The sequence below is a fragment of the Vipera berus genome (assembly GCF_964194415.1).
Source record: "Vipera berus genome assembly, chromosome: 2".
Lineage (NCBI taxonomy): Eukaryota > Metazoa > Chordata > Lepidosauria > Squamata > Viperidae > Vipera > Vipera berus.
Genome location: NC_138203.1, coordinates 2,845,164 through 2,858,320, shown reverse-complemented (window position 1 = coordinate 2,858,320; position 13,157 = coordinate 2,845,164). Strand labels below are relative to the sequence as shown.

Genomic DNA, 13,157 nt, shown 5'->3' with positions numbered 1-13,157 from the left:
GTCAACGCTGCTAACATCGGATGTTTTTGCTTTGACAACAGATCGAGATGCAACCATTTTCTTCTTATGTTTTACTCTTAGAGTTAGAGTTAGAAGATGACGCTGGGGGGAGGAATGTGCTTGAGAGTTTAGCTAGACATAACAGCGCTGAACCTAGTGTGAGAACCAAGGTTATTGAAATAAGAGATGATAACAATTGGTGGGCTGGAGAGCTGGAGGGGAAGCTTGTGCTTCAAACTAATTGGGGAATGTGATTTATGACTGTTAATTGAAGGAGGGAATTGTGCTTTGATACTGTGTGCTCAGGGGAGGGGAATTCAGTTTTTGGCTTCGATTATGTTAGTGCCAACGCTGTGCTACTCAAATAAAAATTCTTTTAAGGCAAACAATGCCTCAAAGTTCTTTGAAGAGTTTCATCTGTCGGAACCAGGACATCGCCATTCAAATTGAGGCTCTTGTCGTAACGTCCTACAAGGTTTGAAATTCCTTAGTAGTTGTCGCTCGGCGCCAAATCCGGGCTATGGGGGGTGGTGATCAAAAACATCCCGACGGAACTGCTTCACGTTCTTGGGTACATCTAGCGATGTGCGGGCAAGCATTGTATCGTGAACCAACACGACACTGGAAGTGATGCCATAGAAAATCCCTCGCAATGGGAAGATGCCAAAGGTGTACGGCTAGTGAAGTTCATGGAGCGTGGTTGGACCATCAATTCAGAAGTCTACTATGAAACGTTACGAAAACTCAGACGCGCCCTCCATAACAAGCGTTCGGGGCCTGCTGGCTTCCGGTGTGGTATTGATTCATGACAATGCTTGCCCACACACCACTAGACTGCAGCCAAGAACTTTTGAAGCGGTTCCGTTGTGATGTATTTGATCTCACACACACACACACACACACACACACACACACACACAGACACACACATCTAGCCCAGATTTGGCGCTGAGCAACGACTACTAAGGCATTTCAAACTTTGTAAGACGTTACGACAGGGGCCTCAATTTGAATGGCGATTGTGTCAAAAAGTAATGTAGCGCTGTAGTTTTCTAATACGTATAATAAAAATTCTGCATCTGTGAGTGTCTGTCATTGATAACCAAACGGAGGTTTATTTCCGAATTGCCCTTGTATTTATTTAGAACATTTATATTGCCGCCTACTCTCTCATGGTGACGCAATAGCACTAGCACTTAGACTTATATACCGCTTCACAGTGCTTTACAGCCCTCTCTAAGTGGTTTACAGAGTCAGCATATTTGCCCCCAACCCTCTGGGTCAAACTCTAGACTGTGGGTAGAATTATTATTTTTTTAATCCCATTTACATCCTGCCCTTCTCCGAAGACTCAGGGCGGCTTACAAGCTTAGCAGTAGCCTTCATTCTATGTATATGCCTGCTTATTAGGGCTTTCACACACACACCCCAAAGCGGCATTATTACAAAGTCAGCTTAATTGCCCCCAACAATCTGGGTCCTCATTTTACCTACCTCGGAAGGATGGAAGGCTGAGTCAACCTTGAGCCTGGTGGGACTCAAACCTGCACTAATTGCAGGCAGCTGGTGTTACTTAAGGAGGCATTAGCCCACTGCTCCACCAAGGCTCCTGAATTAGCCTACAATGTGTCTGTCATTAATCAAATGGAGGTTTATTTCCAAATTGCCCTCATACATAAAAAAGGCAGGGTAAAAATATAATAGATAGTCCTCATAACCATAACTGAACTCAAAAGGTCCTTTGCTGAGCCAAGGCAGTTGTTAACTGAGTTTTGCCCATTTTACAATCTTTTTTTAATTATTATTTTTTGCCACAATGGTTAAGCCAGGGGTAGGCAGCCTTGGCTCTTTTGTGACTCGTGGACTTCAACTCCCAGAATTCCTGAACTAGCCATGCTGAGGGGTAACAGGTTTCCAAGCTGAGCTGTGCTGGCTCAGGAATTCTGGGAGTTGAAGTCCACCAGTCATGAAGGGGCCATAGTTCCCCCATGCTGGCTCAGGAATTCTGGGAGTTGAAGTCCACGAGTCATGAAGGGGCCATAGTTCCCCCATGCTGGCTCAGGAATTCTGGGAGTTGGTCCACCAGTCATGAAGGGGCCATAGTTCCCCCATGCTGGCTCAGGAATTCTGGGAGTTGAAGTCCCCGAGTCATGAAGGGGCCATAGTTCCCCCATGCTGGCTCAGGAATTCTGGGAGTTGAAGTCCGCAAGTCATGAAGGGGCCATAGTTCCCCCATGCTGGCTCAGGAATTCTGGGAGTTGAAGTCCCCGAGTCATGAAGGGGCCATAGTTCCCCCATGCTGGCTCAGGAATTCTGGGAGTTGAAGTCCACCAGTCATGAAGGGGCCATAGTTCCCCCATGCTGGCTCAGGAATTCTGGGAGTTGAAGTCCGCAAGTCATGAAGGGGCCATAGTTCCCCCATGCTGGCTCAGGAATTCTGGGAGTTGAAGTCCACCAGTTATGAAGGGGCCATAGTTCACCTATGCTGGCTCAGGAATTCTGGGAGTTGAAGTCCACCAGTCATAAAAGAGCCAAGGTTGCCTACCCCTGGGTTAAGCGGATCCCTACACTTGTTCAAGTGAATCATGAGGGTGCTAAGCAAAGCTAGCTTCCCCCATCGACTTTGCTTGTCGGAAGCCAGCTGGGAAAATTGCAAATGGGGATCATCTGACTCCAGGACAGTGTGACGGTCGTATATAAATGACGGTTGCCAAGCGCTCACATTTTGACCACAGGTCACCACGGGGATACTGCAACACTGCTGAGTGTGAAAATCGGTCGTAAGTCATTTTTTTTCAGGGCCGTTTTCAAAAGCCAGGGTGGCACCGTGGTTAAAGGGCAGTAGCACAGGCAATACTCTGCCCACAGCCAGGAGTTCAATCCTGACGGGGTTCAAGGTTGATTCAGCCTTCTGTCTTTTCGAGGTCAGTAAAGTGAGGACCCAGATTGTTGGGGGCAATACGCTGAGTTTGTAAACTGCTTAGAGCTGTAAAGCACTGTGAAGCAGTTGTCCTTCCTTCCTTCCTTCCTTCCTTCCTTCCTCCCTCCCTCCCTCCCTCCCTCCCTCCCTCCCTCCCTGAAGGCGCAGTGGTTAGAATGCAGTTATTGCAGGCAGACTCTGCCCACTGCCAGCAGTTCGATCCTGACGGGGCTCCAGGTTGACTCAGCTTTCTGTCCTTCCGAGGTCAGTAAAATGAGGACCCAGATTATTGGAGGGGAGGGGCAAGATGCAAACAATCCTTCTACATGGTAAACCGCCCAGAGAGGGCTGTAAAGTGCTATGGGGCAGTATATAAATCTAAATGCTATTGGTATTGCTCTTGGCTATTGTAACTTTGAAGGAATGGTTGTAAGTCTGTAGTGGCAGTGGTGATAATGTTGGTGTAAGAATGTGTAAAGGAGTATAGAGCTGGAAGGGACCTTGGAGGTCTTCTAGTCTGGCCCCCTGCTCAAGCAGGAGAACCTATACCATCTCAAGACAGGGGATTGTCCAGTCTCTTCTTAATAATCTCCAGTGATGGAGCACCCACGATTTCTGGTGGCAAGCTGTTCCACTGGTTGATTGTCCTCACTGTCAGGAAGTTTCTCCTCAATCCCAGGTTCCTTCTCTTCTTTGGTCAGTTTCCAACCGTTGTTTCTTGTCCTGCCTTCTGTTGCTTTGGAGAATAATTTGACCCCCCTCTTCCTTGTAGCAGCGCCTCGAATATTGGAAGACTGCTATCGTGTCTCCCCTGCTTCTTCTTTTCTTTAGGCTGGCCAAACCCCGCAGGCGTTCTTTGTATGTTTGAGTCTCCAGGCCTTGGATCATCTTAGTTGCTCTTCTCTGAACTTTTCCCAAACTCTCAACATCTTTTATGTGACATGGCTGCAGTCATAAAAGTTGGGATACTCCTCTGAGGAACTTGTTTTGCACTGTTTTTCAAACTACGCCCTGTAAGTCAGGCTGTCCTAGACTTACAAGCCTTGCAGCTGTGCTCTACTGAACAAGATCTTTGATTTACCTGAACTGTGAATCTGTTCCAGCTGCTGAGTCTTTAGTTGACTGATGCCTGTCGGTTTCTCTCCCGTAGATCATCTGGATGCTGAGTTCCTGGCAAGCAGCAAACTTCCCACCAGCCACGGCCAGGTCAATGAAGAAATTAACGTTGCCTCCTCTGATAGCGAAGTGGAGATTGTGGGAGTCCAGGAGCATGCAAGGTGCCCGTTAGGTTTTTCTGTTTGCTTCTGCTTTTTAACGTGGACTCTAATCAAAAAGCTGGAATAAGTTTTCAAAATGAAAAACGCTAGGCTTTGGGGATTGTGTTTTTGTTGCCTGCAGGTGGCTTTCCCCAAGAGGTGGGGGGAGGGGGGGCTCTTTCCTCGTTTTTCCTTCAAGGCGTTTCATTTCTCATCCAAGAAGCTTCTTCAGGTCTGAAGAGTCAGAACTGAAGAAGCTTCTTGGATGAGAAGCGAAACGTCTTCAGGGAAGAACAAGGAAAGTCCAGTTGCCTCTTGAAAAATTCAGAGCTGAAGAAGCTTCTAGAATGAGGCGCAAAACATCCTCGAAGCAAAATGGAGAAAGTCCAGTTGCCTCTTGAAAAATTCAGAACCGAAGAAGCTTCTAGAATGAGGCGCGAAATGTCTTCAAAGCAAAATGAAGAAAGTCCAGTTGCATCTTGAAAAAAGCACCTTTGGGACAAACAATGATTGAGATCCTCCATAGACACTTCAGATGGCTTGTTTCTTTTCAGATTTAATTTCAGACATAGAGACAGCATTTATCTAGTAGATTTAAAACAAAAAAAACATGGGGTTCTGGGCTTAAGAGAGTACACATAAAAGTGCACGGCGATTGTGTCAAGCTGCTTCCACCTCCAAGCATATAGTCAAAGCAGAGTCACCTTACAGGAGAGAATTGCAAGAAGTAAAAATGATTTTGAAACTAAACATTAAGAAAACCAAGATCATGGCATCCGGCCCTCTCAGTTCCTTGCAAATAGATGGGAAAAAAATGGAGGTAGTGACAGATTTTATTTTCCTGGCCTCCAAGATCATAGGGATGCTCCCTACGGTAGTCGCTGTGAAAAACGGTCCCGATTTGGGGTTTTTTTCAGCGCCGTTGTTGTCACTTTGAACTAAACGAACGGTTGTAAGCCGTTAAGACTGCCTGTATTATTTAGTAGTTTTTAAAACCACCCATCCAGCGTGGGACTCCGGGCCAACGTGCCCTTGACCAAGGCATAACCTGCATTCTTTCCTGTGTGTCGCTCAACAGCGAGACACCGGTGAAGCGGGCACAGCGGCGCCTGCATTTTCTGCGTCGCATGAAAAAAGCACGTCTTCCTTCCCCTGTCCTGACCACTTTCTACAGAGGGACGACGGAGAGCATCCTGTCGTACGGCATCACAGTCTGGTTTGGAAGCATCCCTGCTTCGTACAGGAAGACGGTGCAGAGAGTGGTGAGGACAGCCAAAAAGATCATTGGCAGTTCCCTCCCCTCCATCCAGGACACAGCACAGAAGCGTTGTTTGAACAGGGTCCACAAGATTGTCTGGGACGCTATACACCCTCTCCACAACCTGTTTTCCTTGTTCCCTTCTGGGAGGAGGGGGGCTCCGTGGTATCCGAAGCAGAACATCCAGATTCAGCCATCGTTTCATTCCATACAGCAATAACCTTGTGAACTCTCAAGCTTCCTCCTTCCGTTATGTATTCAAGATGGACAGTATTTAATATTTATATGTTACTTATATGTAAGGGTGTAGGTCTATACATATGTTGTGTATAGGATGTTTAAATGCGTGTCATGTATGTGTACGCTCAGAGAGCAAGCAACTTACGTTTCATTTTCGATGTGTGTCGTTGTGCCCAGAGTTTTTTTTTTTTTTTTTTTGAAAAAAATGACAACAAAAGGTTATCTACTCCCGCATGGGCGTCTTCACAAACGTGCGTCTCCCTTTGCTTTGATCCCAGATACATCCATCCTCGTGGAGGTGTGATCCAGAGGGTGTCTTCCCGCAAACACGGCTCAGGACTGCAGTGTCCCCGGCAATCGGATACATGGACAGGTGTGGCCCCTCCACAGAATTGGTCCTCGCCTCCTGAAGTGGTCGATCTGACGCTGGACGACGACAGCCGGCGGAAATACTTACTGTAATGCAGTAATTTTTCACTGTGGGGTTTCGTTTTGTTTTTTTTGTTTTGTTGAGTTTTTTTTTGTTTTGTTTGTTATTTAGTCCTTTCCCCTTTTTGCGGCACAGAAGTTTCCGGATACCTTTGCCTCGGGTGTCCAAAGCATCTTATCTGCTCCAGGTGTTTCGGAAGTCAGACTGCCTCTGGAAAGTTTTTCCCCTTTCTCTGCCTCTGCCCCCCCCTCCTGCCCACCTGCCTTTAGAACTGCAAGGTCACGAGACCCTCACCCCCTATTCTTTCGTCTTGGAAAGAGCGAGACTTGGCCAAAAACAAAGGGAGCTTCCCCCTTTGGTGGGAAGGGTAGCGCGTGCGCGTGCGCTGATCTTCGGAGACCTGGCTTCCGCCTTTTTATCTCCCCCCGTCTTTCCCTCGGAGCGCGCGCGCGGCTCGTGGTTAGCGAAGGCCCCATACCTGCTCAGCCCCACCCTGTAGAGAGAGCCGTACAGCTGTTTTCGAATTCACCGCGGAAGCCCAGAACGTGCCCGGTTGCCTTTCCTTCCGTCTCTTGCAGTGGAAGCAATTAAAACACACTGCTGGCCCAACAGGCTCCTGGTTCTGAGTATCCTCATTGTAACATCATTTGGGGGGTTGGGGGGGGGAGGGGGAAGGAAGCTTGCAAGCAGCCAGTCAGGACCAGGAATCTCCGGGTGGCAAACAGATTCGGCGATTGAAGGACCAAGGTTGGGTCCGCCAAAGGCCAGCCGCCTCCACTGAGCAGCTCTTCCTTTTAAAAAAAACAACAACAACCAGGAGTTAATTTTCGGCTGCACTCAGCTTTTGAGTTTTAGAGTAGTGCGTTTTCTATTATTTCCTCCGTCCCTCTTTTTCTCCCACTCCCCTCCTCCCCCTCCCCAATACTACTGTATTCCTACTGGTCACTTGGCTTGTTAAAGGTCTTTTTTTGTTTTTATTTTATTTTGGGGGTCTTTTAAAACGAACAAGCACAAAGAGCTCCTTTCCGATCTCGGCTGTATTTGGCAGAGGCGGCTCAGTGGTCCCGGGTTGTAGCTGCAATCCCATACCTGTGGGGTTGTAGATACAGCGATGGTACGTTTGTGAGAGCCTGGTCTGCCTTCGGGCAAAAAGGTGGAAAGCAGCCATGAAACAGCCGCCCGCTTCCAAGTTCTGCCCTTACTGAGAAACCTGAGGTGGGATCTGCAGGTGCCGAGCGCAAACTCCGCTTTCAGGATTTATTTATTTTTTTTTCCCTTCTTCCATGACCAGAACAAGCTCTTCTCCCTCTGTAAATTGGAAGCGGGGGAGAAAAAACAGGGAAGAGACTCTGATCCGTGCATCCCTAGCACATCGGAATGCACCGGGGTGGCACCCCTGCGGGAACGCGCAGTGTTCCTTTGGCCTGTATTAATTAGAAAGTTTTCTTGGAAAACGTTCGCAGGACATGTCCGTTGCACAAACAGATAGCCAGAGGAAGAACACGTGTGTGTGAGTGTGTGTGTGTGTGTGTGTGTGTGTGTGTGTGTGTGTGTATGCGCGCGCATTCATTTCAACACCTTTTCAGAAACGACCTGCACCCTGTTAGCATACATTCTCTCTATCAGGTGTGTCAAGTTTTCCTCGAGTCTCTTCAGCTCTCGGATCCTCTCCGGGGTTCTTGACCAGCAATTTAAGAAGGATGCTACGTGCTTGTGGAACCTCTCCTGCAGCTTTAGACTTGGTTGTCTTCTGCAGAAGTTCACGTTTGCTGCCTGATGAGGTCAACCTTTAGGCCACCTTGGCTCTTTTATGACTCGTGGACTTCAACTCCCAGAATTCCTGAGCCAGCCACGCTGAGGGGAAAGGGAGAGGTTTCCAAGCTGAGCCATGCTGGCTCAGGAATTCTGGGAGGTGAAGTCCACCAGTCATAAAAAGAGCCAAGGTTGCCTACCCCTGGCCTAGGCCTAGGCTGCTTTATGACTCGTGGACCTCAACTCCCAGAATTCCTGAGCCAGCCACGCTGAGGGGAAAGGGAGAGGTTTCCAAGCTGAGCCACGTTGGCTCAGGAATTCTGGGAGTTGAAGTCCACCAGTCATAAAAAGAGCCAAGGTTGCCTACCCCTGGCCTAGTGCAGAGGTTTTCAAACTTGGCCCTTTTATGACTGGTGGACTTCAACTCCCAGAATTCCTGAGCCAGCCGTGCTGAGGGGAAAGGGAGAGGTTTCCAAGCTGAGCCATGTTGGCTCAGGAATTCTGGGAGTTGAAGTCCACCAGTCATAAAAACTGCCAAGGTTGCCTAAGGGGGATCCTGTGCCTAAGGGCGGGTGTTATTGGGCAAGCCAGCCTCAGATGCTCACAAGTGTCAGGAAACAGTAGTACAGGCATATCACATCCTTCACACACACACACAAACACACACAAACACACCAAAAAAACATCCTTTGAATCTCCTGACAGCTTGCATGCACGACCAGGAAATGATTCCACTTACGCGACGTGTCCTCGGAAACTGGCCTTTTTTAAGGGAGCATATACTGAGAATGGTAGTTTAAAGGAAGCTTGCTCTCTTCCTCGCACCCCCCCTCCCCCACCCCTTTAGAAAGTCAAGGCTCACAAATCGGAGAATTTCCCCACCAGCTTAGCTCGGTAAAGAACTGTGAGAGAAAACAACCTTAACGTTTGCTCAGTTTAAAAAAAAAATAAAAAATCCCAGAAACATCATCCCGTCTCCTGTTAACGTTCAGAAGCGTGTGCTAAAACACGCATTCCTCCCCCCCCCCCGCAGGTAGATCCAGGCCTTTGCATGTCACAAGCCTGTTCAGTTAAAAGTGCTGTCGGATGTTAGACGTGGAGAAGGCTTCGTTATTCATCCTTAAAAGGACAAACGAAACAGCCCTTGCAGATTTAACAGCGAGAGGTGGCCGAGGAACTCTTTAATAATGGAAAGGACAAAATTGCAGCCTTCCTGGTTGCTTGGGAGGGTGTGTGTGTGTGTGTGTGTGTGTGTGTGTGTGGGTGGGTGGGTCTCTTCGAATTACTAACTTCTGATCTTAGAGTTGGCAGCTTTTGCTTCGAACGACCCCATTATATCCAATGTTAAGTGGAGGCAGCGTTCCTCTGAACGTACTGCTAGGCCAGGGGTCTTCAAACCTGGCCCTTGGATGACTTGTGGACTTCAACTCCCAGAATTCCTCAGCCAGCATGCCTGGCTGAGGAATTCTGGGAGCTGAAGTCCACAAGTCATCCAAGGGCCAGGTTTGAAGACCCCTGTGCTAGGCTAACCATACCCAAGCACACACATGCACACTCGGAGAAAACCAAGCTCCTTGTGGGATTCTCCCCCACCCCCTGTTTACACTAGAATCATAACACACACACACACACACACACACACAAGTTGATTTCAGGGTGTAAAATAAGTCCCAAACGATTTGGGAAGAATTGCAATCCCGCATCTCTTGACTCTCAAGGAAGTCTCTTCCCCTTCTTGTCCTTAAGCGGGCATGGACACCTTGTGAAACTTGAATCTTACTTCCTACAACAAGTAGGGCGGGAGGGTCTTTGTTCTCCCCCCTCCCTCCATTCAAAAGAGACACTGGCCCTCAGTAGCGGTGACGGCACACAGCGGCCCATAATGCAGTGTTCACAACCCGCAGAAAATAGCACAACATCCCAAAGGCCTCAACCCCATCCTTCATCTTGAGGTTCTTCAAACAAACGGCCGTTGTGTGACCAGACCAGGTTCTTCTCAGCCAAAGAACCAACCTCTTCTTCTTCTTCTTCTTTTTTTTCCTCCCCAAGGGTTGGTTCCACCTCTCTCACCAGGAGGCAATCCCATAATTTTCCCACGGAGGGGGGGGGAAACATCCCTTGTCGCTCTACGGCAGGAGTCTTCAAATTCGGCCCTTTTATGACTCATGGACTTCAACTCCCAGAATTCCTCAGCCAGCATGCCTGGCTGAGGAATTCTGGGAGTTGAAGTCCATGAGTCATAAAAGGGCCGAGTTTGAAGACCCCTGCTCTACGGGATAGCTTGCGCCACGTCTAAAGTAGCAGTGAGCCTGGCGGGGTCGCAACAGTTCCTTCCCAGGGGGGGAAGCAGATCCGATTGGGGTGTCTGAAAACTAGGCGGGAGTGAAATCTTTGCGCTAGTTTTAATTGAGTTTCTTTCCCCCCCCTCTCCAAACCCAGAAAAAGCAGGGGATTTTTTTTTTCGTTTTTTTTTAAACTAAGGAAAGCTACATCTCTAACTGACCTACTGATTGAATAAATCCATTATTTAGTCCCTTCATGTTGTTGGCCAGTATCAGAAGCATCAGGGGAGCATACAGATGGATTATTACCCTTTAAAACGAAGAGGGGGGGGGTGGTGGGGGCAAAAAAAGCTATTTTTTAGTTTGTACTTGCTGTGACTTCCATGTATATATATATATATATATATATAAACTGACTGCATTCTAACCAAACTTCTTCCAATTGTGCACTGTGTCTGTTCTAAAGGAATCATGAGGTTTTTTGTTAGCTCGGGAATCGTTTTTTTTTTTTTTAAATTAAAAACACTACATTTTTTCCCCCCTCTCCTTTGAAGGACTTTAAAAAGTTTTTTTTTTAAAGGACGAGGAAGAAAGAAAAAAAAATACAATCACTGGATAGCTAAAGGATTTAGAGTTTGATTTTTTTTATTATTATTATTATTGCTATTTTTGTTCTATTTTATTTTTGGCGAGAGCTGGCAACCTGTTTTCGATTTGTCTTTTGCTCTGTGGAAAAGTGAGATTGTAGCCATTGTATGGTTAAGAATCAATGCACTTGATAATTTTAGCACAGGCTTGCCAAGCTGGCCCTCTTCGGCCCGGCTGTCAGCTGGATTTTCAGTAAAGTTGGCATTTTCGGCTGCAAAAAAAACCACACAAAAAAAACAACCCCTGATTTCGCTATAAGCATTTGGCAGCAAGCTATTGATTGGGCTGCTAATTTTCTCTTGACAGGCCTGGTTTTAACAGTTCTGTTCACATCTTCTGCAAGGAAGATTTTTTTGTGGGGGGGGAGGGAAAGTTAGAATTTGTGTAACTGCTGAGTTTAAAAAGACGAACACAAAAAAGTTCCTTTTAACACACGTTCTTCTCTCCATGTAATATTTAATGGTCTGGAGAATATATATATATATATATATATATATATATATATATATATATATATATATATATATATATATATATATATATATATATATATATATATATATATATATATATATATATATATATGCGTATACATAGTATATGCATGTGTGTGTGTATACACACACATGTGCAAGATGAGATTTCTGGGGATTTTGTTTTGTTTTTTGAAACAAGTCTGTAGCATAAAGTTTAAACTATTTTAAAGGAAAATAATAAAATAGAGTGAATTATTTAAACAATACTTTCCTTCGTAGCCTGTGAGGGTTTTTTGTAGTGACGTTTTTTTCCTTGGGGAAAAGTCTTCCGGGGTGGTTTCCATACATGGATTTGATTGATTGATTGATTATATTTATATGCCGCCCTTCTCCCTAAGGACTCAGGGCGGCTCACAACCATAAAAACTAAAAAAAGAACATGAAAATACAAAATTTAAAAAAGAATTAAACAGTAGATATGTTCAATACGTAGTAATTTTACCCCATAAAACCAAATTTAAAACCACAGTCAGTCCAGGACTGATTGTTGAAACATCCATGTCTTCAGGTCACGGCGGAAGGACCTAAGGTCAGGGGCCGTCCGCAGCTCTGGAGGCAACTCATTCCAGAGGGTCGGCGCGACCACAGAGAAGGCTCTCCCCCTGGGGGTCGCCAGCCGGCATTGCTTAGCCGACGGAACCCTGAGGAGGCCGACTCTGTGGGAGCGAACCGGGCGATGGGAGGTTAACATTGGCAGCAGGTGGTCTTGCAAATACCCCGGGCCTAAGCCATGTAGGGCTTTAAAAGTGATTACCAGCACCTTGAATCGCACCCGGAGGACAACCGGAAGCCAATGAAGCTCGCGCAGGAGTGGAGTAACATGGGAGTATCGAGGAACTCCCATAAGTACCTGCACGGCCGCATTTTGCACCAGCTGAAGCCTCCGGGTGTACTTCAAGGGCAGCCCCATGTAGAGAGCGTTACAGTAATCCAGGCGAGAAGTGACGAGGGCGTGGGTGACCGTGCATAGGGCATGTCGGTCCAAAAAGGGGTGCAAATGGCGCACCAGGCGAACCTGTGCAAAGGCCCCCCTGGTCACAGCAGTTAAATGTTCTTCCAAATTAAGCTGTGAATCCAGGAGGACACCCAAGTTGCGAGCCCTTTCTGACGGGGGCAATAACTCCAACCCCATAAGAAGAGATGGAACCTGTTGGACAGAATGAGATGCCGATATCCACAGCCACTCGGTCTTGGAGGGGTTGAGCCTGACCCTGTTCCTTCCCATCCAGACCCGTACCGCCTCCAGGCACCGGGACATCACGTCAAGGGCATCACTGGGTTGGCTCGAGGTGGAGATGAACAACTGGGTATCATCCGCATATTGCTGATACCTCACCCCAAAACCACGAATGATCTCACCCAGCGGCTTCATACAGGTGTTAAACAGGAGGGGGGAGAGAACCGACCCCTGGGGCACCCCACAAGAAAGGGGCCTCGGGGTGGATCTCTGCCCCCCTGCCAATACAAACTGTGAACGGCCCGAGAGGTAGGAGGAGAACCACCGTAAAACAGTGCCTCCCACTCCCAACCCCTCGAGCCGTTGCAGCAAGATACCATGGTCGATGGTATCAAAAGCCGCTGAGAGGTCAAGTAGGACCAGGACAGAGAAACAGCCCCTGTCCCGGGCCCGCCAGAGATCATCTACCAGTGCAACCAATGCCATTTCCGTGCTGTAACCGGGTATGAAACCGAACTGGTACGGCTCCAGATAGTCCGCTTCATCCAGGAATTGCGGAAGCTGACACGCCACAACACTCTCAACAACCTTCGCTACAAAGCGAAGGTTGGAGACAGGACGATAGTTATTCAACGAGGCTGGGTCCAGAGCAGGCTCC

The 13,157-nt window shown here is 47.5% G+C and overlaps 1 protein-coding gene across 3 annotated transcripts in view; it reads left to right on the top strand.

Moving 5' to 3' along the window:
- ARK2N (arkadia (RNF111) N-terminal like PKA signaling regulator 2N) overlaps positions 1–11,258 on the top strand; it is a 74,580-nt gene extending 63,322 nt beyond the window's left edge. For 2 of the 3 annotated variants that reach the window (XM_081319289.1, XM_081319288.1), the window contains exons 5-6: positions 4,071–4,197; positions 5,953–11,258. In XM_081319289.1, the coding sequence (XP_081175415.1) occupies positions 4,071–4,197; positions 5,953–6,136 (311 nt within the window). In that variant the 3' untranslated portion in view covers positions 6,137–11,258. The remainder of the gene's footprint in view (positions 1–4,070; positions 4,198–5,952) is intronic. The other variant, XR_014025290.1, reaches the window with a different exon arrangement.
- Positions 11,259–13,157: the final 1,899 nt, after the last annotated feature.